This window comes from Lissotriton vulgaris, chromosome 6, assembly GCF_964263255.1.
Source record: "Lissotriton vulgaris chromosome 6, aLisVul1.2, whole genome shotgun sequence".
NCBI lineage: Eukaryota > Metazoa > Chordata > Amphibia > Caudata > Salamandridae > Lissotriton > Lissotriton vulgaris.
Genome location: NC_141694.1, coordinates 1,272,357,393 through 1,272,382,486, shown reverse-complemented (window position 1 = coordinate 1,272,382,486; position 25,094 = coordinate 1,272,357,393). Strand labels below are relative to the sequence as shown.

The following is a 25,094-nucleotide window of genomic DNA, read 5'->3' as shown; positions in this document are numbered from 1 at the left end:
GTGGCAGCATCCATTTTGTGATGCTGAGGCTCGAGTTAACTTTAACCGGGGTTCACAGTTCCACACATGTCGTGTCCCTCTAGAAGGGTGGATTGCTAACCCCGTCGCCAGAATTGGCGAGGGGTTAGTATTCCAATTCGTATGACACCTTACTCGACATGTTTTGATTAAGCGATACCAGAGTTGGCATATAACCGCGAGGATTATAATGCACTTAAGAGTATATGGTATGCGTTATCATGGAACAGCTATTAGGACTTGGCTCCGCAAGCTGCAAACGGGCTCAGCTCATGCCAGAGCACCATCTCACATGATTCCAAGCACTCTGCCTTCAGGATTGTTAAGGCCTGCCATAGGAGTGACTGATAGGAATCTATGTGTCCATTTTAGGGTTAGATATAGGTATACTATATCTAAAGCAAAGGGTGATTACACCACCTTGCCCCAGCTGTCGTGCAGCCAGTTGTGTCAGATTTAGATGGCCAGCCAGGGGTGGCATAATACATGCTGCAGCCCCTGGTAGGCCCTGGGTACACCTATGCCCTGAGTTACAGGGTCTGATAAGGTGGCCCAGTACCAATTGGTAAATGCACCTAAGGTACACGTTGTAATTTAGTGAGAGAACAGCTAGGCTGTGGGTCTGATTAGCAGGCCCACAGCCAGAGAAAGTCGTAAACCAGTGAAACAAAAGCAAAAAATCTGGGTGATCATAGGATTGCAGACCCTACTCTCCTACAGCCGCCATGGACAACATGAAGGAGAAACCACCCTGATGCCTTCTGGATTACGGACTTCGACTGCAGTAGAACCTATGACAAGTGGGGCAGTCCCGAGGACCAGGTCCCCTTACACCCCCAAAGGCCTAGATAATGGAAGTTTGGACTTATGCATTAAGAAGGACTAAAGCACCAGAGGACGAAGATCAGTAGGATGGGACAGGGAGCCAATGGAACAAGCTCCCTGCAATGATCTACACCTTGGAGGCTAGAAGGCCTCAGGAAAGTGCTCAAAGTGGCAGAGGTTCGCCACAAGTAGCAAAATGAACCAAAAAGCATGCAAAATGGCCCAAAGGGGTGCAGATATGAGCAGGGGAAGGATTTGACCTTTGATGCACCCCTCAACTCCCCGCCCCCCCCAGTGCAAACACAGAGTATGTGAAGCTTTGCTACATCATTGAAAAATGCCCCTAGGGTGGGACTCTGCTTGTCCCAAGCAAAAGCGAGGCACTAGTGTTGTCAGTGTAGCCTTTGAGAATTGCTCATCAAATAAGGACAATAATAAATTTTCAACTGGGAAGTGTGACCAGAAGATGAGTTGGTGAATCCGGAGGGAAGCAGACCCTTCCATCACATTGAGGTGAATGGAATCCTAATCACTGACTAGGGTTACTTGTGCCAGTCACACCAATAAGCATGAAAGGTTGGTATCCCCAGACTAGTATTACCAGGAGAGACTAGAATTGTAAGTACTGTGTGTAGGTAGCTGGCTCTGTATATACTATACCAAAATTAGGTACACTGTGCACAGAGTCCAGTGGCACCCAAAAGGTAGGCAGGGGTAAAAGTAGATAGCACCTTACTCTCTATTTGTGGTAGTGTGGGCGAGCAGTAAGGCTTTATCAGATGGGAGTGTTAAGCATTTGTTGTACACATTTAGGCAGCAAATGAAGTCACACACTTAGACTGAACTCAGACCAATTTGTTGGTATAAAAATATTATTTAGTTATATTTATTTTCTAGAACCAATCAAGCCTGGTGCAGGTAAGTGTAAATGGTACTTTTCAAGTCAGGATGAACAGTACCAGCAAGCTGAATAAAAAGGACTGTTACAGGTTTGTAAATCTTTTCAATGCAGGTGAAATTACTGTAGATTACTTTTCAGATTACTTTAAGGATGACTTTTTCTACTCAGTGTGATATACCTAGATATCACACTGGGCCATTTCTTAGAGAAAAGGTAAGTAAAACAGTTAAGGTATTTGTCGTTTTTCAAGTTCTCATACAAAACCAACTCCACGCAACAATTTTCAAGAAAAGTTATCAATGCAATCCTATGGCAGGAAATGTGGTTATTGGTTTCAGGGTAAGTACACGTTTGTGGGAGCTGGTATTCTGGGTTAGAACCAAGATTCCCCCAGGGACGAGGATGCACTTTCAAAGCACCCTCAGCGGCACTAGGGTGGTGGGATGCAGAGTGCCGAGGCCCAATGTTATCCAAAGGGGGGTATGGACCTGCGGTTGGTGGCTGCTCACGAGCAGGCCACAAGGTTGCGGAAGCAAAGCTCTTGATGTTAGGCTCAGGTTAAGGGGGAATCCGAGTTAGCACAAAAAGTACACCCCCAGCGTCTGGGTGCTGGCTTGGCGTCTGGTGCCCTTTGATTTCAATGGGGATTTTCCGATTTCAACAAAGACTGCAGGCTCGGGGACGAAGATCTTCTGGAGGTGACCACTGTTTGAAGAGGTATGTTGGAATGCTGGACACCGTCTGTTGGGCCACCCAAGGCAGCAGAACGTTGGGTGCAGGGGTGTCTTTAGGCGTTGAGATTTTCTTACCAACTCAGGGTGGGGGGGGGGGCAGGGGGGGCAGCGTAAAGAGACAGCAGGCAAAGTTTGGAGATTAGAGGCTGGTAAGAGATCGCCAGATCTCAGGTCAGGATCGCCGGGGAGACCTCCTCATGGTGTTGGGCCGCTTTAACTGGAGCCGTGGGCTTAGAGTGCAGACTCGCGGTTTCGGCTAGAACTAGAGTCTGTGGGTGAGCAAATCCGGTGCTCACAGGAGACTTGGAAGGCAGAGCAAGTCCTCCAGGTTCTTGAGGTTGCTGGCTGCAGTACATACTGGCGTTTCGCTAGAGCAGGTTTGAGGTGGGGACAGGCCGATAGGACTGAGGCCAAGTCAGTGGGCGTACTCCTCTTCCTACTTTCAGCACGGCTTCTTCGGTCTTTTTCTTCTCGTTGATTCTCGTCTGACAAGGCAAGGGTCAGGGCGCTAAAGGTAGGAAAGCTTGGGACAAATGGACACTTCCTTGGGGTGGGTAAACCCTCTATTATATCACCCTCCAGTAGGAGGGGGGCATGTGCCTCACTATGGTTGGCTGGGTCCCCCATCTGCAAGATGGCGGGGACTGAGAGATGTGCTTCACCTCGCCTCCCCCACCTGCGGGGTGCAGTTAGCTAAGGTGGGCACACCTACCCTACCTCAATTGTTTTTCCCGCTGATTCTCCCGCCCCAAGTGGGGATCAGAATGGTTGGGCCAGTTGCTTAAAGCAGCAAAGACCTGGGGTAGCTCACAAAGGTGGCAAGCCTTTGAAGCTTCCCCTTCATTGACCCTGCCCATTCTAGGGGAGGAGGCTTGGTATCTCATCCCAGCATCGGTTCAGACTCCTGAGAGCAGCAGGCTCTCGACCCAGGGGTCCAGAAACCGGTCTAGTGGTGGCAGCTGGCAAGCAGCCACTCAGTCCGTTAGGTCGTTTTTCAGGGGGAATCCTAGATGCCCTATGAGCGCAGTTTTCATTTAATCCCACACTGGCATCCATGTGAGTTTAATGTGCTGAGAAGTTTGATACCAAACTTCCAAGTTTTCAGTATTGCAGTGGTGCTAGGGAGTTCGAAAGGACAAACTCCCAGCACCATATACTCTTAATGGCATTACTGCACTTACAATGTATAGGAACCGATTTATACACTGTAGAGGTACAGGGCTCGTGCCCCTGTACCCTCATCACTGGTATAGTGCACCCAGCTAGAGGGGTGGCTGACCTATGAAAGGGCAGTGGGCTGTAGACATGGCACGCATGTGACAGGAATAAAATTTGGTGTAGACAATTGAACGATTGGAATATATGGAATAAATTCAATGAAACATGGATCAATCGCGGAGTTCTTTGGTGAATATATTATCGAGTAAGCTCTGCGTCCGGAAGGAGTGGAATGTTGCTCCTACTTTCTGATGTGTTTATATACACAAGGCATTTGGGCAGGCCACGTCACCGAGTCTGCACGCTTCAAGGACTAAACATGATTAAACAAAGCATGATGAAATTATGACAAAATAGAGGACATACTGTGTGCATGTGGCAACCCCTTTTCAATTTTGCACAAAATGACTGCCCTTCAACCACGTAGTACCCAAGGATAACCATTTAATTGAGAAATATGGTGTGAGTCATGTGTTCTGGCAGCAACATTCAGTCATCTAAGAAACGGAGTTGCAATAATTTTGATGGAGAGTTTAAATCATTGCACCAAACAGTAGCGGGCTGCGCTAATTCCATCACATTAGTAGCACACAATCATACTAACTCTCGAATATGCTACTTACCAGTATGCATCTGTTCTTGGCATGTAGGGCTGCTGACATTCATATCTGTGCATAGATCGCCGCCTAGTGTTGGGTCCGGATGATCGCACATTGTTGTCCTGGAAGAGTCTTCGTAGTATCACGAGATAGGTGGCTCCTCCCCTGGACTACAGTGCGCATGGGCATCGACTCCATCCCCAGATTGTTTTTAGCCATTGTGGCCAAGATGGAGTGAAACTATGTGAATGATGACCATGCCATAAGTATGTGTGAATGCTGCAGCCGCTACAGGCACCGGGGAGGAGGGCGGGCGATATGAATGTCAGCAGCCCTACATGCCAAGAACAGATGCATACTGGTAAGTAGCATATTCGGTTCGAGGCATGTGGGCTGCTGAATTCATATCTGTGCATAGAATACATAGCAGTCCCTCCATTAACGGCGGCCACCTGTGCCAGCCGCAGCAGTTTGGAAAAGTGTTTTTAGAACAGCCTGCCCTACAGCTGCCTGCTGTTTGGAGTGCACATCAACACAGTAATGTTTCGTAAATGTGTGTGTGGCCGAAGAAGGCTCAGATGCCAGAAACCGGTCCCCGGTAGCTTGTCTCCTTTCTGGTGAAGAATTGGCTTGGTAGTTTAGTCTGCCCTGTTCCCATGATGCACTGGGCCAGGGACAGACTGATTTGCATATAGCCAGGTTCTGAGCTGGGATGGGGCAGTGAGATAAATAACGGTGATGGATCAAGCCCTGATCTTTGGACTGGGTAAGAGTGGTCTGTTTAACTCAGACACTCTGTTCATCACCACCCCCCTTTTTGTAAATCGTTTTTGGCCACTATAGGTGTGGCAGGGTATACTCAGACATGAGTCCCTTTCTCACTGCTCCATCAGGATTCAAGCAAGCCGGGCCGAAGAAGGCTGAAATGCCAGAAACCGGTCCCCGGTAGCTTGTCTCCTTTCTGGTGAAGAATTGGCTTGGTAGTTTATTCTGCCCTGTTCCCATGATGCACTGGGCCAGGGACAGACTGATTTGCATATAGCCAGGTTCTGAGCTGGGATGGGGCAGTGAGATAAATAACGGTGATGGATCAAGCCCTGATCTTTGGACTGGGTAAGAGTGGTCTGTTTAACTCAGACACTCTGTTCATCACCACCCCCTTTTTGTAAATCGTTTTTGGCCACTATAGGTGTGGCAGGGTATACTCAGACATGAGTCCCTTTCTCACTGCTCCATCAGGATTCAAGCAAGCCGGGCCGAAGAAGGCTGAAATGCCAGAAACCGGTCCCCGGTAGCTTGTCTCCTTTCTGGTGAAGAATTGGCTTGGTAGTTTAGTCTGCCCTGTTCCCATGATGCACTGGGCCAGGGACAGACTGATTTGCATATAGCCAGGTTCTGAGCTGGGATGGGGCAGTGAGATAAATAACGGTGATGGATCAAGCCCTGATCTTTGGACTGGGTAAGAGTGGTCTGTTTAACTCAGACACTCTGTTCATCACCACCCCCTTTTTGTAAATCGTTTTTGGCCACTATAGGTGTGGCAGGGTATACTCAGACATGAGTCCCTTTCTCACTGCTCCATCAGGATTCAAGCAAGCCGGGCCGAAGAAGGCTGAAATGCCAGAAACCGGTCCCCGGTAGCTTGTCTCCTTTCTGGTGAAGAATTGGCTTGGTAGTTTAGTCTGCCCTGTTCCCATGATGCACTGGGCCAGGGACAGACTGATTTGCATATAGCCAGGTTCTGAGCTGGGATGGGGCAGTGAGATAAATAACGGTGATGGATCAAGCCCTGATCTTTGGACTGGGTAAGAGTGGTCTGTTTAACTCAGACACTCTGTTCATCACCACCCCCTTTTTGTAAATCGTTTTTGGCCACTATAGGTGTGGCAGGGTATACTCAGACATGAGTCCCTTTCTCACTGCTCCATCAGGATTCAAGCAAGCCGGGCCGAAGAAGGCTGAAATGCCAGAAACCGGTCCCCGGTAGCTTGTCTCCTTTCTGGTGAAGAATTGGCTTGGTAGTTTAGTCTGCCCTGTTCCCATGATGCACTGGGCCAGGGACAGACTGATTTGCATATAGCCAGGTTCTGAGCTGGGATGGGGCAGTGAGATAAATAACGGTGATGGATCAAGCCCTGATCTTTGGACTGGGTAAGAGTGGTCTGTTTAACTCAGACACTCTGTTCATCACCACCCCCTTTTTGTAAATCGCAGCAGTTTGGAAAAGTGTTTTTAGAACAGCCTGCCCTACAGCTGCCTGCTGTTTGGAGTGCACATCAACACAGTAATGTTTCGTAAATGTGTGTGTGGTAGACCATGTGGCTGCTCTACATAGGTCTTCCAAAGGAATATTTCCAAGGAAAGCCATGGAGGCCCCCAACTTGCGGGTGGAGTGGTGAGAGTGTGCTTGGCTTTCTGATAGCAGATCTGAATACATTTAACGATCCACCTGGCTATACCAGCCTTGGAAATGGGGTTACCTTTGTGTTGTGGTGCAAAGGCAACAAAGAGTTGTTTAGTCTTCCTAAAATCCTTGGTCCTATCAATGTAATACATTAGGGCCCTTTTGACGTCAAGTGTGTGGAGCATTCGCTCCGCCAGTGACTCTGGAAGAACACAGGTAGTTCTATAGTCTGGTTGATATGGAACCGAGACACTACCTTAGGAAGGAATTTAGGGTTAGTGCGGAGCACCACCCTGTTAGAATGAACTTGAATAAATGGCTCTTGGATAGTTAGTGCCTGGAGTTCACCAACTCGTCGTAGCGACGTAATCGCTATAAGGAAAGCCACTTTCCATGTCAAGAATTGAATCTCACAGGAATGCAGTGGTTCAAAAGGGGGACCCATCAGCCTGGTGAGGACCACATTGAGGTTCCACTCAGGAGCTGGTGGTGTCCGCGGAGGAATGACTCGTTTGAGTCCCTCCAGAAAGGCTTTAATGGCAGGCACCCTGAAAAGTGAGAGGTGCTGTCTGTTTTAGAGATAAGCAGCCAATGCGGATAAATGTATGCGAATGGAAGCATAGGCCAGATTACATTTGTACATATGTAAGAGATACCAAATGATGTTCTGAATAGATGCATCCAGCGGGTCAATGTTGTGGCCTGCACAATAAATGACAAACCGCTTCCACTTCGCCGCATAGCATGCTCTGGTGGTGGGCCTTCTTGCCTCCCGGATGATGTCCATACAGTCAGGAGGTAAGTTGAGGTAGCCAAACTCTAAGACATCAGGAGCCAGATCGCCAGGTTGAGCTGTTGCGGATCTGGATGCTAAATGTCTCCATGGCTCTGCGTCAAAAGCCTGGGTGTGAGGCGCAGCCTTTGATGCGGTACCACGGACAGTTCTAGAAACGTGGTGTACCATGGTTGGCGAGCCCACGTCGGAGCAACCAGGATGAGAGTCATCGAGTGCTGCTTCAGCTTGCGTGCCACCAGCGGTATTAGAGGTGCTGGGGGAAAAGCGTACGCAAATTTGCCTGACCAGTTCATCCATATCGCATTGCCTTGCGACTGTGGGTGTGGAAACCTGGCGGCAAAGCTTTGGCATTTCGCGTTCTCCTTTGTGGCGAACAGGTCTATCTCTGGATGACCCCACCTTTGGAAGTACGGTTGGAGTACCGATGGATGTATCTCCCATTTGTGCATTTGGTGGATGTACCTGCTGAGCAGGTCCGCCATCTGATTGTCTTTGCCTGGGAGGTGTTCTGCCATGAGGAAGATGTTTCTTTGAATGGCCCACTTCCACATGCTCTGAGCCAGGTGAGACAACTGTGGAGAGTGTGTTCCTCCCTGCTTCTGAATGTAGTACATGGCAGTCATGTTGTCTGTCCGGATCAACACGACCTTGTTGCACAGATGTACTTTGAAGGCTTTTAGTGCAATGAAGATTGCCATCAGTTCCAGAACATTGATGTGCATCTTCCTTTGCTGTGGTGTCCATAGGCCCTGCACAGTGTAATGGAGTACATGTACTCCCCATCTCTGGAGAGAAGCGTCCGTTGTCAGGATGATCTGTGGCACAGGCTCTTGGAACGGTCGTCCCTTGCAAAGGTTTTGTGGATTTCACCAATGCAGAGAGTTGTATGCCCGACCGCTCACAAACACTAGGTCTTTCAACTGTCCGTGAGCCTGAGTCCACTGACGTGCTAAGCACTCCTGAAGGGGACGCATATGCAGTCTCGCGTGCGGGACTATGGAGATACAGGAGGCCATCATGCCTACCAACTGCCGGAAGCGAGTGTTGAGGTCTGAATCTTTGTATCAGCGATTGAATGCTGTTGACCCTCACCGAATTCGGCTGTGCTATGGCTGCCAGAGGTTTTAACGTCGCACCCAGATACTGCCGTATGTGGGCGGGTTGCAGGTGGGACTTTGGGTAATTCAGTGAGAAACCCAGATCGTGAAGAAGGTGAATGGTGTGGGACATGTGGGCGGCACACTGCTGGGCTGACTTTGCCTGGATGAGCCAGTCGACCAGATAAGGGTAGACCTGAATGTGCTGTCTCCTTAGGTGCGCCGCCACCGGCGCCAGGCACTTCGTAAACACTCTGGGTGACGTGGTGACCCCGAAATGCAAAACATTGAACTGGTAATGCTGGTTTTGGATGGTGAACCGGAGGTACTTTTTGTGTGACGGGTGCAGCGGAATGTGAAAATACGCATCCTTTAGATCCAAAGTTGCGAGAAAATCCCCCTGACTGAGCAACGGGAGTACCTGCTGCAGGGTCAGCATGTGAAAGTGCTCCGAAAGAATGTACTGATTGAGGGGTCTGAGGTCCAGTATGGGTCTGAGGGCCCCGTCCTTTTTCGGTTTCAAGAAGTACAGTGAGTAAACTCCTGTGCCTCTTTCTTCCACAGGCACGAGCTCGATTGCCCCTTATTGCAGCATGACGAGGACTTCCTGCTGCAATAAGTGCAAATGCTCGGCGGAAATAGGATGGTGTCGTGGGGGTATGTTGGGTGGAGTGGATGTTAACTCCAGACAATAACCGTACTGTATAAGCTGTGTGACCCACCTGTCTGTGGTGATGGATTTCCAGACGGGCAGGAACTGTTGAAGTCTCCCCCGACCGGTGTTGCATGGTCGGGGGCAGTGACAAGGCGTCACTCTTTGTTAGTGGCAGAGGATCTGGAGTTGTTGCTTCCACGACCCCTGCCTTTGGCGCTGTTACCACGATATCCACCTCGACTTTGTTTGGTGTATGTGGATTGCGTGTTGCCTTTATAGTACTGCGTGGTTTGGGAGCTCTGGCCTCTGGAAACACCTCTAGTGCTTGAGCGACGAAAAGAACCACCCCTGAATTGCTGGGACTGCAAGGCCCCCATGGACTTAGCGGTTTCAGTGTCCTTTTTTATTTTTTCCAAGGAGGTGTCCACCTCCGGGCCAAACAGATGATCAGGGTTTACTGTCGGATTAAGAATGGTGGTCTGTATCTCTGGCTTAAATCCCGAGATTCTGAGCCAGGCATGTCGTCTTAGCATGACACTAGTGTTGACAGCTCTGGCCACGGTATCAGCCGTGTCCAGTGCACATTTAATAGAAGCATTGGATATTAGCTTCCCCTCTTGGATGAGCATCTCAGCTGCCTCTTTGTATTAGTCTGGCAGGTGCTGCAACAGGGTCTCCAGAGTGTCATAGTGTGCCCTGTCATACCTCGCTAGAAGTGCTTGTGTATTTGAAATGCGCCAGATATTGGTCGCCTGAGCTGCCACCCTTTTCCCTGATGCCTCAAACACCTTAGATTCTTTATCTGGGGGAGGAGCGTCACCCGTTGTTTGAGAATTAGCCCTCTTCCGGGCATTTGAAACAACAAGAGAGACCAAAGGCAACTGTCCTTTGATGTACGTAGGGTCAGTAGGCGCTTGCTTATACTTCTTCTCGATCCTTGGGTTTATCACCCTGGCTCTGGTAGGCTCTTTAAAGATCTCCCCAGCATGTTTCAAGACACCCTTCAGCATAGGCAGAGTCTTGACAGTTTTCTCTGAGACGGAAAAGGTGTCAAAAAGAAAGTCCACTTCAATGGGGTCAGCATGGAGCTGGACATCATGATTCTTAGCCGCTCTTTCAATGAGGGCATTAAACGCCGCTGAATCCTCTGTAGGCGACGTTTTTACAGCATAGAGTTGTGTCTGGGGTAGAGTGACGATCACTTAGGTCAGCACCACCTGCCCAGGGTTCATTGGCATCATCAGGGTCGGTGTAGACAGGATAGCTGTACTCATCACCATCATCACCTTCCCCAGCGTCCACGTCAGAATAAGTGGGTGAGACATCATGGCCATGTGGAGAAAGTGGTTCCACAAGAACAGGAGTTGAAGTGGAATCCTTCTTTTTCTTTAAAGGAATTTTATAGGACTCCATTGGCTGTTCCGGGGCAATTTTCCGCTTATGGAGGGAAAGTCTGCCCGTTTCGGCATCGATAAAGTGTTCCTCCAACGAAGATTGTCGATGCTTTAAGCTTAGGACCACTGTCGTCGACTTCGGCACCGAGGGCACCTTCTCGGGCACGCTGGCGCCCATCCTAGGGGTGAAAGCCTTCGGCGCCACTTTCGGCAGCAACGTGAAGTGTATAGGCGTCGACGCCTTTTGAGGTTTCTCGACCGGCTTCGAAGGTGGAGGACCTTTCGGGCCGACAGTCGAGGTCTTCTCCTTGATGCGCTTTAGGGAGTCCGCCACCTGCTTGGAGAAAGCGGCGGACGGCCGCGCCGAGTCGACAGGATCCTTTGAGGCACCACTAGACGTGGACTCGTGGGATGTGCCGCTTTTGGCCTTGTCATGTTGACGCCGAGTCTCGAGAACCTTAGGATCACAGAGTCCCTTGTTTGTGTCGACCACCTTCGGGGTCGATTTACTCGGTCCGACCACCTTGACCTTTGTCTTCGGCGTGGCAGACTTCGTCTCGACGCCCTTGACCTGTGTCTTCGGATCGACAACACCCTTCTGCTTCGTCGGTGCCGACGGCTCCGAGCCCTTCGATCTGACCAAAGTAATGCGCACTTTCGGTTTCGAGGGGGGCACCAGTGCTGTCACTTGCATCAAGACCGATGTTGTTACTTTTGGTTTCGAATTCGTAGGGTGCGGCTCAATAGTAATGTCCGTAGCCGAGCCCGAAGGCGGGGCCGTAGAACCCATTGTAAGATCTTGGGTAAGGCCTAGTGGCGATTCCTCGACCTGAGCCTTTCGAAGAGTTTCGGCCCCAATATCAGTGTGAGTTAGCTCGTCGCTCGAGCTATCCTCCATGGCCCCAAAGGCCCCATCATCGTCTCCTACCTCGCCGACGACTTCTACCGCATCGAGCGGTTCAGCGTCCGCGTCGTAGTCACGGTCGACCTCCGACGCGGGATTCGACAGGTTTTCACTAACTTCCCGGTCAGCTCCCTCATCATCCCCGGCATCGAAGATGTCCACAGGCGCCGGTGCAGTCTGCTGGGCCTCCTGGCGCGCAGCGCGTCGATGCTTAAGCGTCTTCTTGGATCGAAAACGGGAACAAGCCATGCAATTGGCTTCATCATGATACGGCGACAGACACGTGTTGCACACCGGGTGGACGTCGATGTGGGGATACTTGGAGTTGCACACGGGACATCTCTTGAACGGGCTCCGTTCCATGATGAGCAGTCTATAGGGTCTGTGGCGTCGACTGGGTCTTCCGCGTCGAAAGCACGCGGTTCTCTGGAATCCGGCTCGGAACCGAGCTGGAATAAGCAGGCACCGAACGAAAGACTATACCTATGTAAAAACAAACGGCCTTTTGGCCTTAAGAAAGTTTATATCTATTCAGACTAGAGTGAACCAATATACATCCGAACCCAATGGCGGAAAAAAACAATCTGGGGATGGAGTCGATGCCCATGCGCACTGTAGTCCACGGGAGGAGCCACCTATCTCGTGATACTTCGAAGACTCTTCCAGGACAACAATGTTCGATCATCCGGACCCAACACTAGGCGGCGATCTATGCACAGATATGAATTCAGCAGCCCACATGCCTCGAACACTACACATTCTAAAATTAAAACATTGCATGCAGTAATGCAAATGCTACTTACCAGTATGCATCTGTTCTTGGCATGTAGGGCTGCTGACATTCATATCTGTGCATAGACCGCCGCCTAGTGTTAGGTCCGGATGATTGCACATTGTTGTCCTGGAAGAGTCTTCGAAGTATCACGAGATAGGTGGCTCCTCACCTGGACTACAGTGCGCAAGGGCATCGACTCCATCCCCAGATTGTTTTTAGCCATTGTGGCCAAGATGGAGTGAAACTTAGTGAATGATGACCATGCCATGAAATGATATGTGAACACTGCAGCTGCTACAGGCGCCGGGGAGGAGGGCGGGCGATATGAATGTCAGCATCCCTACATGCCAAGAACAGATGCATACTGGTAAGTAGCATTTGCAGTTCGAGGCATGTGGGCTGCTGAATTCATATCTGTGCATAGAATACATAGCAGTCCCTCCATTAGCGGCGGCCGCCCGTGCCAGCTGCAGCAGTTTGGAAAATGTCTTGAGAACAGCCTGCACTACAGCTGCCTGCTGTTTAGAGTGCACGTCTACACAGTAATGCTTGGTAAATGTGTGTGTGGTAGAACCATGTGGCTGCTCTACATATGTCCTCTAAGGGAATGTTACCTAGAAAAGCCATAGAGGCCCCCAACTTTCTAGTGGAGTGGGCTCTTGGTGGAATGGTAAGAGTGCGTTTTGCCTTTGCATAGCAGATTTGAATAGATTTCACGATCCACCTAGCAATACCAGCCTTTGAAATAGGGTTACCTTTGTGATGTGGCGCAAAGGCAACAAAAAGCTGCTTAGTCTTCCTAAAATCCTTGGTCCTATCAATGTAATACATTAGGGCCCGTTTAACGTCAAGAGGATGGAGCATCCGCTCCGCCAGTGACTCTGGATTTTGAAAGAACACCGGCAACTCAATGGTCTGGTTGATGTGGAATTGAGACACAACCTTGGGTAGAAATTTAGGGTTAGTGCGGAGCACTACCCTGTTTGAATGAACTTGGAAGACAGGCTCTTGGATTGTGAGGGCCTGCAGTTCACTAACCCTTCGTAGCGATGTAATTGCTACCAGGAAAGCCACTTTCCACGTTAAGACCTGGATCTCGCAGGAATGTAGTGGCTCAAAGGGAGGACCCATCAGTCTTGTAAGAACCACATTGAGGTTCCATTCAGGAGCTGGTGGAGTCCGTGGCGGAATGACTCTTTTGAGGCCTTCCAGAAATGCTTTGATGGCAGGCACCGTGAAAAGTGAAAGGTGCTGTCTATTTTGGAGGTATGCGGCCATCGCAGACAGGTGAATGCGAATGGAAGTATATGCCAAATTACACTTGTATAGATGGAACAGGTAAAAGATGATGTTCTGAATAGAAGCATCTAGTGGATCAATGTTGTGGTTTGCGCAATAGATGACAAACCGCTTCCATTTTGCCGCATAACATGCTCTAGTAGTGGGCTTCCTAGCCTCCCGAATGATGTCCATGCAATAGAGAGGAAGGTTGAGGTAGCCAAACTCTAGGACTTCAGGAGCCAGATCGCCAGGTTGAGCTGTTGCGGATCTGGGTGCTGAATGTCGCCATGGCTCTGCGTCAGAAGGCTGGGTGTGAGATGAAGCCTTTGATGCGGTACCACGGAGAGTTCCAGAAACGTGGTGTACCATGGTTGGCGAGCCCACGTTGGAGCAACCAGGATGAGAGTCATCGAGTGCTGCCTGAGCTTGCGAGCCATCAGCGGTATCAGAGGTGCTGGGGGAAAAGCGTACGCAAATCTGCCTGACCAGTTCATCCATATCGCATTGCCCTGCGACTGTGGGTGTGGGAACCTGGCGGCGAAGCTTTGGCATTTTGCGTTCTCCCTTGTGGCGAACAGGTCGATCTCTGAATGACCCCACCTTTGGAAGTACGGTTGGAGTACTGATGGATGCATCTCCCACTCATGCATTTGGTGGCTGTGCCTGCTGAGCAGGTCCGCCATCTGATTGTCCTTGCCAGGGAGGTGTTCCGCCATGAGGAAGATGTTCCTCTGAATGGCCCACTTCCACATGCTCTGAGCCAGATGAGACAGCTGCGGAGAGTGTGTGCCCCCCTGCTTCTGAATGTAGTACATAGCCGTCATAATGTCCGTCCGGATCAACACGACCTTGTTGCACAGATGTACTTTGAATGCCTTCAAGGCCATGAAGATCGCCATCAGTTCCAGTACATTGATGTGCATCTTCCTCTGCTGTAGCGTCCATAGTCCCTGCACCGTGTATTGGAGTACATGTACTCCCCATCTCTGGAGAGAAGCGTCCGTTGTCAGGATAATCTGCGGCACAGGCTCTTGAAACGGTCGGCCCTTGCAAAGGTTTTGTGGATTCCACCAATGCAGAGAGTTGTATGCCCGACCGCTCACCAACACTAGGTCTTTTAACTGCCCGTGAGCCGGAGTCCACTGACGTGCTAAGCACTCCTGAAGCGGACGCATATGTAGTCTCGCGTGTGGGACTATGGAGATGCAGGAGGCCATCATGCCTATCAACTGCATGAACACTCTTGCTGGAAGCGAGTGTTGAGGTCTGAATATTTGGATCAGCGATTGAATGCTGTTGACTCTCACTGAATTCGGCTGCGCTGTGGCCGCCAGAGTGTTTATGGTCGCACCCAGATACTGCCGTATGTGGGCGGGCTGGAGATGGGATTTTGGGTAATTCAGTGAGAACCCCAGATCGTGCAAAAGGTGAATGGTGTGGGACACGTGGTCGGCGCACTGCTGGGCCGACTTCGCCTGAATGAGCCAGTCGTCCAGATAGGGGTAGACGTGGATGCTCTGATGTCTTAGATGCGCCGCCACCGTCGCCAGGCACTTTGTGAAAACCCTGGGCGCCGTGGTGACCCCAAAAGGCAAAACCTTGAACTGTAGTGCTGGTTTTGGATGGTGAACCTGAGGTACTTTCTGTGTGAAGGATGCAGTGGAATGTGGAAGTACGCATCCTTTAGGTCCAGAGTTGCTAGGAAGTCCCCTTGCCGAAGCAGTGGGAGAACCTGCTGCAGCGTGAGCATATGGAAATGTTCTGACAGAATGTAAAAGTTGAGCGGTCTGAGGTCTAGGATGGGCCTGAGGGATCTGTCCTTCTTTGGAATCAGAAAGTACAGGGAGTAAACTCCCGTACCTCTTTCCTGCAGGGGCACGAGCTCTATTGCCCCTTTTTGCAGCATGACGTTGACTTCTTGCTGCAACAAGTGCAAGTGCTCGCCGGACATAGGACGGTTCTTTGGGGGTATGTTGGGTGGAGTGGATGTGAGCTCCAGACAATAACCGTATTGGATAAGAGATCTGACCCACCTGTCCGTGGTGATGGACTTCCACATGGGCAGGAACTGCTGGAGTCTCCCCCCGACCGGTGTTGCGTGGTCGGGGGGCAGTGACAAGGTGTCACTGTTTGTTGGCGGTGGAGGACCTGGAGCTGTTATTTCCACATCATCTGCCTTTGACGTTGTTGCCACGGTATCCACCCCGACCCTTGTTGGTATAGGAAGGTTGGGTGTTGCTCTTGTAGAATTGCGTTGACTGTGACAGTTGACCCCTCGAGGTGCCTATTATTGGAGCGATGAAAGGAACCACCCCGAAACTGCTGGGACTGCAAGGCACCCATAGACTTCGCAGTGTCGGTGTCCTTTTTCATCTTCTCGAGGGTGGTATCAACCGTCTGGTTCAAGATGGTAGTTTGAATGTCTGGCTTGAAACCGGATATCCTGAGCCATGCATGCCTACGAAGTAGAACGCTAGTGTTAATTGCTCTTGAGGCGGTGTCAGCCACGTCCAGAGCGCACTTAATCGAAGCATTGGTGATAAGCTTCCCCTCCTATATCAACATATCTGCTGCTTCCTTATATTGATCGGGTAAGTGCTGTAAAAGGGTCTCTAGAGTATCATAGTGTGCCCTGTCATAACGCGCCAGCAGCGCCTGTGTGTTGGATATGCGCCATATGTTGGCTGCCTGCGCAGCCACCCTTTTCCCCGAAGCCTCAAATACTTTTGATTCCTTGTCTGGGGGAGGAGCATCACCCGTAGTTTGTGAGTTGGCTCGTTTGCGTGCATTGGAGACAACCAGGGAATCCAGAGGCAACTGTCCTTTGATATAAGTAGGATCAGTGGGCGCTGCCTTGTACTTCTTGCGAATACGTGGGTTGATGACTCTTGCTTGGGTGGGCTCCTTGAAGACTTCTACCGCATGTTTTAACACCCCTTTCAGCATAGGCAAAGTTTTTACAGTTTTTTCAGAGACTGAAAAGGTGTCAAAGAGGAAGTAGACGTCCACTGGGTCAGCATGGAGATCGACGTCGTGATTGGCTGCCGCCCTTTCAATGAGTGCATTGAAAGCTGCAGAGTCTTCTGTTGGGGAAGTCTTGGCTGAAAAAAGCTGAGGCTCCTGCCCCGAATGCGGGTCCCCAGGATCGCCACCAGCAGACCATGGCTCAGTCACATCTTCTGGGTCTGAGTAGACTGGATAGGTATACTCATCCTCGTCGTTGCCGTCACCCTCCTCCACATGGGAATGAGAGGGTGAAAGTTCTTGTGCCTGTGGTGATACAGGCTCCATAGAGGCAGAGGCACCAGCAGAGTCCATCTTCTTCTTAAGTGGAATTTAGTAATGCTCCAATTGTGGTTCAGGGGTGATCTTTCTCTTAAGGAGAGAGAGCTTGCCCGTGTTGGCGTCGATGATCACTTCTTGACGCCCCTCTTCTGCCAGCGGTCGGTGCCGTGGGCTTGGGACCACTAACGATGGCTTCGGCGTCGAAGATATTTTCACGGTCACTCCGGCCCCAGGTTTCGCTGTGAAAGCCTTCGGCGCCGTCTTTGGCGGCAACGTGAACAGAATAGGCGTTGGCGCCTTCGCCGGTTTTTGAAGAGGCTTCGGCGGCACAGGGTCCTTCGGCTCGACTGCAGCGGCCCCCTCCCTAATACGGTGAAGGGACTCCGTAACCTTCTTAGTAAACGAGGCGGAGGGACGCACCGGCTCGAGAGAGTCTTCTGAAGCTGGTTTTGGGTTGGCGACCAATGACGCGGTCTTCGGAGTCGACGCCGTTGCCCCCTTGGCCTTGTCGAGTGGAAGCGAGGCAGTGAGAGACTTGGGGTCGTCCTGCCACTTCTTCGGGTCGAGAGTGGCCTTCTTATGGTCGTCGGCCTTCTTGGGATCGAGGCGACTCTTATGTGCGTCGACCGTCTTCGGCGCCGATGCAGCTGCGTCGGTCTTTTTAACCTTCGGCTTCGATACAGTAGCCTTCGGGTCGGCCATTTTGGCGTGGCCCTTGAGCTCGACGGCCATCTTGGATTTCTTCGGCGCCGAGGCCTCCGAAGTCTTCGACCCGACCAGCGTGATTAGCGCTTTCGGTTTCGATACGTCTGGCATCGAGACCGATGGTTTCACTTTCGGTTTCTGTACCGTGAGTGGCGCCGTATCAATGTCCGTGGCCGGGCCGGAAGGCGGAGCCGTGGGCTGGGAATCAAGGCTTTGGGTAAGGCCTGAAGGCGATCCCTCGACCTGGGCCTTAGAATGGTGGCTGGCCCCGGAGTCAGTCTGAGGAAGCTCCTCGTCCGAGCTATCCTCTACGGTGGCAAGGGCCCAGTCGTCGTCCCCTACCTCCTCGACGACTTCCTCGAAATCCTCGTCTTCCGCGTCGTAGTCGTCCTCGACCTCCGACGCCGGGTTAGATTCTGTGATCTCCTGGATAGTGTCGTCCCTGACATCCTCCGTGCCGAAGATGTCTGCAGGAGGTGGTGCCGATCGCTGGGCCTCCAGGCGCGCAGCTCGGCGGAGCTTGAGTGTCTTCTTGGACCGGAACTTGGAGCAGGCCATACACTTGGCCTCGTCGTGGTCCGGTGACAAACACTTATTGCACACCGGGTGTACGTCGATATGCGGATACTTCGAGGCACACACCGGGCACCGTTTAAATGGACTTCGTTCCATGATGGAAGTAGGTAGGAGCGTCGTGTAGGCCCGTCCGCGCCGAAAGCACGCGAAGTGAAGTGTTGTTTCGGAGCCGAGGAAACTATGAACCCGAACGACAGACAATACCGACGCAAGTCCTAAAGACCTTTTGGTCTCGAGTAAAGTAAGTTAAGAACTATCGATCCCGAACGAGGGAACCGAAACACATCCGAACCCAATGGCGGAAAAAAACAATCTGGGGATGGAGTCGATGCCCATGCGTACTGTAGTCCAGGGGAGGAGCCACCTATCTCGTGATACTTCGAAGACTCTTCCAGGACAACAATGTGCAATCATCCGGACCCAACACTAGGTGGCGGTCTATGCACAGATATGAATTCAGCAGCCCACATGCCTCGAACTCTTTTGAAACGGACGTTCAATTGTACAGCTTAGGCGGGGCATATAAGATTGTGGCGTGGGAGGCTTAGAAGTTAGAGAGATGGATAAAGTGTTTTCAATAATTCCTGATAGGAACAGTAGTCAAGCAGGTTGTTGCTGTAGCCTGCGTGACGAGATTGGTGAAAGTTGAGGGGTGGAGTTAGGAGTTCATGTTTGAAATAGGTTTAACAGCTTGATGGTATTCAAAACTGGTGTGCGTGAAAAGCAAACATCCTATGGAGTAGAACATGTTGTTCTATGAAGGTACGAACGACATATTGAATAGGGCAGGCTTATAAGGACGAGGCATTATGGAATAATGAGTCATGGGAACACCAGGCAAGGTTTTAACAACGGAAGGGTGAATAAGGGTGTGGGAGGCCTTTCAGGGCACAATGTTTTTGGCGTATTGTATCGCATTTAGAGGGAAAACGTCAGTTATTGAGTCAAGCATGTCATGTATTGTTTGCTTTAATGTTTGATTAACATATAGCGGCCTGAAAACACTAACTAATGTCAATATTTTAACATTTCCAGTGAACCCCTGATGAAGAGCTACTGACAGCTCGAAATGCATTGGGTTAATGAGATCCACTATGAAGGATGTTCTATATATATATACCATGATCCAGATAGAAGCTCGGATAGGCATATCTGTTGCAGAAGAAACTTTTTTATACATATACTCTCCCACATGTGGCAGGATGTGTTTATATACACGAGGCATTTGGGCATGCCATGTCACCGAGGCTGCATGCTTTAAGGACTAACCATGATTAAACAAAGCATGATGAAATTATGACAAAATGAAGGACATACGGTGTGCACGTGGCAACCCCTTTTCAATTTTACACAGGGATGTGTGCCATGTCGACTCTACACTTTGTTCTGCACCAAAACAGGTAGACTGTAATGGCAGTGTGTGTGTGTGTATAAAAGGCCTCGAAGGGTGGCACAATAAGTGCTGCTGCCAATTGAGGCCTTCCCTAAGCCACAGCTCCCTTGGTACCTATGGTATCCTTTACAAGGGACTGACATGTGGCCAAAAAGCACCAATTGGGTTTTGTTTTAACAGTGTAGGAAAAGAACATAGGCCCTGGTTGGCAGGAACCCAGGGCACACTCAGTCAAAGTACATCAACAGTTTGGCAAAAGGGGAGGAACTATGCAAAAAGAGGGCACTTTCTTACAAACGCTCTTTCTTTTGCTATTTCTTTTGTTCATAACAGATTGCTTAACAAGCATGTAGCTTGCTGCACTTCCAGGCAATTGTATGTACTGAAAATCTGTTCAGACTGAACTGGGAATTACATGACTAACTGCATCCATCGGATGGGTAGGAAAGGTTATTTCTCATTGTGGACCCCAAAGAATAACTTTTAAACCTAGGCACTAGAAAGAGTCAAATAAAGTGCATGCGGAATAGTTACACTTGAGAAAGTGCCATGTTGAAACCATAGAAAAGCTATGCTCACCTGAGAAGGCTGTTCCATTATTTGCTGCCGTAAGTGCTCTAGATTCTGTTGCTGAAGATGCTCTGCCAGTTGTTGAAATAGTGAGCTGTTTAGGGTCTCTGAGACAAGAGAGCTGAAAAACACATTCACCTGTTAAATTGGCAGTAAACTTTGTAGAAAGTGTAAAGCTTAGAAAACGACATTTGCATGCCTAACAATGCATTTAGTTTTTAGAACTTAAACACGATTATTGTCCTTTAAAAAAAAATAAAACGCTACACTAACAGAATAACAAAAAGAAATGTTGAAGTATGAAGGTTAAATGAAAAAAACACACCAACTTAAATATAGAGGCCTTCCCAGGTTACAGTGCCCTTGGTACCCCATGGTACCTTTTACAAGGGACTTGCATGTGGCCAGAGAGGTGCCCATTGGGGGTACAAAGGCACAGTTTTGGGAAATTACACAGGTCTGATTGGAAGGGGCCCAGGGCACATCAAGTCAAAGTGCATCAGAAATCAGGCAAAGAGTGGGGGGTAGTTACTGCAACAGAAACCCACTTTCCTTCACAAACAAGCTGGAAAAAATAACTGAAGCATTTGCAGGCACAAGGCATGATGGGATATTGATGAGCAATGCCAAATTTTAGCCCTTGTGATCTACTCCTCCTTAATTAATTTCCTTAATTTACAATTATAAGGACTGTCCACCAAGACACTCACGATTTTCAAAAATATTTAGACCAGGCTACATAGCAGAACTTGTGGAGAAATATGTCTGGGGAGAGTATCCATGTAAGGAAATACCTCTTTATGTATTATTGACCTCAAACTTTAGGACTGTTGCCGCTGATTTTTCGACTCAGAGTGCACTGTGGCTTGATAACCAAACCTCAGTGCCAGTGCCACGACCTTAAAATCTGTAAATTTGATTGACTTATTGTAGGAAGTTAGCTCTGTATATGTTAAAGTGAGGTATAGTGTGCACAGAGTCCAGTGGAACCCCAAAGGTAGGCAGAGGTAAAGTTAGATAGCACCTCACTCTCCATCTGTGGTAGTGTGGTCGAGCAGCAAGGCAGTATCAGAGGACAGTGTTAAGCATTTGTTGTACACACTCAGTCAGAAAATGAAATCACCCACTCAAAGACTGAACTACTTAAATGTTTTTGTATAAAAATATTCTTTTAGTTATTTTATTTTCTAGAACAAAGCAAGCCTGGCACAGGGAAGCAATAAATACTTTACAGTAGTAATGTAGTTTGTAAACAGTTTGAATTGTAATTATATATGCACTTTGTTTGGATTACAGTACTGGTACTGAGAATGCAATGCTTTGGAAATACAGTGCATATACTTTGTATAGGCTTTTGTTGAAAAGTTACAGGTAAGTTACTTTTGAGATTACTTTTCATTCACAGTGTAGTATACCTGGATACTACACTGGGACATTTCCTGTAAACAGGTAAGTAAAATCGTTGTTGTTAGTTAGTACAATTTTAAAGAATTTCTTTAGGTTTTCCAACTCCACACTTACAAACTTTTGATAAAGAAACAGTAAATCTTATCCTAGAGAGGAAAATAGTGTTATCGGTTTTAAGGTAAATACTTTGTTGTGGGAGTTGGTGTTCTGGGGTTAGACTCTGGGGTCCCCCAGGGTCAAGGATACACTCTTGTTACACCCTCTGCGGCACTAGGGCGACAAGGTGCAGAGTGCTGAGGCCCAATGTTATCCAATAAGGCATAGGGGGCCTCCGGTTGGTGGCTGCTAACAAGCAGGCCACTCGGTTGTGGGAGCAAAGTTCCTGGACTTAAGTTCAGGGCAAATGGGAACCCACAGGGAGGGTGTTGAAATTTTATCTGGATAAGACCAAAGGTATTCGTAGGTCAGACCAATTGTTTATCAATTATGGATCGGTCAGGACGGGTCTTGCGACCTCTAAGCAGTCCATCTCTAGGTGGATTGTGTCCTGCATACAACTGTGTTACCAGAAAGCTAATAAGACCTTAGGAGGTAAGCCTAAGGCTCATTCCACCAGGGGCAAAGCTGCCACGACAGCCTTGCTCCGTAATGTGCCGATTGCAGAAATTTGCAAGGCCGCCACTTGGAAGTCGGTTCATACTTTTGCTAAGCATTACTGTCTGGACACTGATGCCAGGGAAGATGCTCAGGTTGGACAGGCTTCGCTGCGGAATTTGTTCGCACAATAGTGGTGTTGATTTCATTTCTCCACCGCCGCTTTGGTGTGGGGATGGGCTTGCCATTCTATTCACTAGATTATGAGTAAACACTGAGATCCCCTGCTACAGAAGGAGTAGTTTCTGTCCTGTAGCTCCAGTTCTGTAGTAGGGGTATCTCTGTTATAGTCATAAGCGCCCGCCCTCCTCCCCGGTGGAGAGATATTCAAATACGGAATGCTACAGATCTGGCGTGTTACGCCTTCAAAAAGAACTGAAAGTAAAAGGGACCTGCAGTGCATTCTGGGATACTGTGAAGTTCTGGAAAGTTCTCCTAAAGGCACAGTATCCTGTTTTGAGCCACATAATGGCAGCCTATGGAGCTTGTCTGTCCATGTCTTCCTCTCTATCATTCCAGAGGGTTTTTGCTGAAGGCAAGGGAAATCTGGACAGGCTTTGCTGTTTGTGGATTTTTGGTGGAATTTCTAGTTGAAGTACTGGACAGTGTGGCCTGTTTGTAGGCTGCATTATATTTCTTTAAATTCTCTCTTAAGTGTCTGTGTAGTTCTGCATTTTTTCGACACTTTAAGAGATTATTTTTGATTGCTCCGGGGTCCACGCACATGGGCGGGACTATTCACTAGATTATGACTATACACAGAGATCCCCTACTACAGAATGGCAGGCTTCGGGACGAAGGTCTTCTGGGTGCGTTTACCACTTGGAGAGGCAAGTTGGGATGTTCGGGTTGGTTAGTCATGGTCGGTTGGGCCCTGGGGCATCGGGTGCAGGGGTGCCTTTTAGGGTCAGATCTTCCTACCAGCTCCTGGTCATGGTTGGGGGGACCTTCCGGTTTGAGACTGCAGGCGTCCGCTTGAGGCAGGTCAGGGGTCGCCAGATTTAGATTTAGGGTCAGGATCATCAGGGAGGCCTCCTCTTGGTGTTTGCCCACTCGAGCTCGGGCCGTGGACAGCGGAGGCAGAGTGGTGAGTATTCGCGGTTTTCAGCCGGGGCCAGAGGTTGTTGATGAACAAATCCGGTGTTCACAGAAGACACAGTCTTTCTAGTTGAAGGCAGGCAGGTCCTCCGGGGTTTTCGAGGTTGCTGGCTACAGGACACCTGCCTGGCACAGGTAAGAAAACAAGTTACTTACCTGTAACTACAGTTATCCAGTATTGGTATCTTTCATAGATTCACATGCCTGAATCATTACCCGTCGCCAAGGTGGGAGTCCCACTGTAAATTACAAAAGTAGTGCCAAAGGTAAATAGTAGTAGGCCCAAAAAAAATGCCTGAGGCCTAAATCTTAGTAGCCTATCTACCTCATTATGGTAAGAGAACCAAAAGTCAGCTCCAACCAATCAGCTCCCTCTAGAACACTCTCAGCAGAGCCAGTTCTCCTCAGATTTTCCTTAGCACAAGTGGGAAGTAAGTATCCCAAATAATAGAGAACTGACTCTCCGGGGAGGAGGGTGGGTGCATGTGAATCTATTAAAGATACCAATACTGGATAACTGTAGTTACAGATAAGTAACTTGTTTTCCTATCCAGTATTGTTCAATGTGTACGTCCAACCTCTGGCAGAAGTAGCCAGGAGTCATGGACTGTCACTTGTGTCGTACACTGACGACACCCAGCTGGTGGTGGCACTGAAAAATGAAAGCTTTCTTAGTGCACAGAATTTCAAACAGACTCTAGTAGACATCACCAGCTGGATGACGGCGAACTACCTCCAGCTCAACGCCGGCAAAACAGAGGTTTTTCTGGTGGCAAAGAGACAACTGCCTGGGGAAACAGTTGGTGGCCAGAGATCCTCGGCCAACCACCCGAGCATAAAGACTGTGTAAAAAACCTGGGAGTCTGGGTGGACTCTGCCCTGAACTTTACCCACCATACTAAGAAAGTGGCGGCCACCTGTTTTGGAATTTTACGCAATCTCAGGCCGATTTTAAAATTCTTCGACCACCAAACCCGCCAACTAGTGGTTCAGTCAGCAATCCTTTCGAGGCTGGACTACGCTAGCTCCCTTCTGTTAGGGACTAACGTAGCAGAGAAATCTAGACTCCAGCGAGTTCAGAATGCCGCCGCCGCCAGAACTCTGACCGGCCTCCCTCGCCATAAATCAGTGACCACCGTCCTTACGAAACTCCACTGGCTTCCCGTGGAAAAAAGGATTCACTTTAAAACCCTATGCCTTGCATTTAAAATCCTTAAAACTGCTTCCCCCCCATGCTTTGTCCACTTCTCTCATCCTATGTTCCCCGACGCACGCTGCGCTCTGAGGGACAGAATCTAGCCGTAGTGCCCCGCATTAAATTAGTCAGGATGGGCGGCTGTTCATTCAGATACCTTGCGGCAAAGCTCTGGAATGAACTCCCAAATCATTTACGAGGAATTGAAGATCTGCTACTCTTCAGGAAAGCCTTAAAGACCCATCTTTTCTGTTAGTTTGCAATTTCTCTATTATGTCAATTCATTCTTCTCCTTCCGCCCAGCTTCATGCAGCTAGCGCCGGGACGCCCCTTGACCTGGGCAGCCGTGCGCTATACAAGTCCATTTACCATTAACATTAACATTATTGGGATATCTTTCATAGATTCACATGCCTGAGTCAGAGTAGCAAGCAGTACACCAAGTATACAATCGGTTGCGGATGGTGGGAGACAAGTGTTCGTAAACTCCCAAACTGCATCCATAACTGTTAAAGTTTAAAATAAACCAGCCCTTAAGAATTCAAAATCATGTCAGATACATTATGAAATGTAACATGCATAGATAAATCACAATTTAGATATCTATTTA

The 25,094-nt window shown here is 49.2% G+C and overlaps 1 protein-coding gene across 1 annotated transcript in view; it reads right to left on the bottom strand.

Annotated features, from left to right (window-relative positions):
• Nucleotides 1–25,094, bottom strand: part of SCAF8 (SR-related CTD associated factor 8) — a 948,526-nt gene that overhangs the window by 488,018 nt on the left and 435,414 nt on the right. The window contains exon 10 of the mRNA XM_086927396.1: nt 20,140–20,251. Coding sequence (XP_086783522.1) covers nt 20,140–20,251 — 112 coding nt within the window. The remainder of the gene's footprint in view (nt 1–20,139; nt 20,252–25,094) is intronic.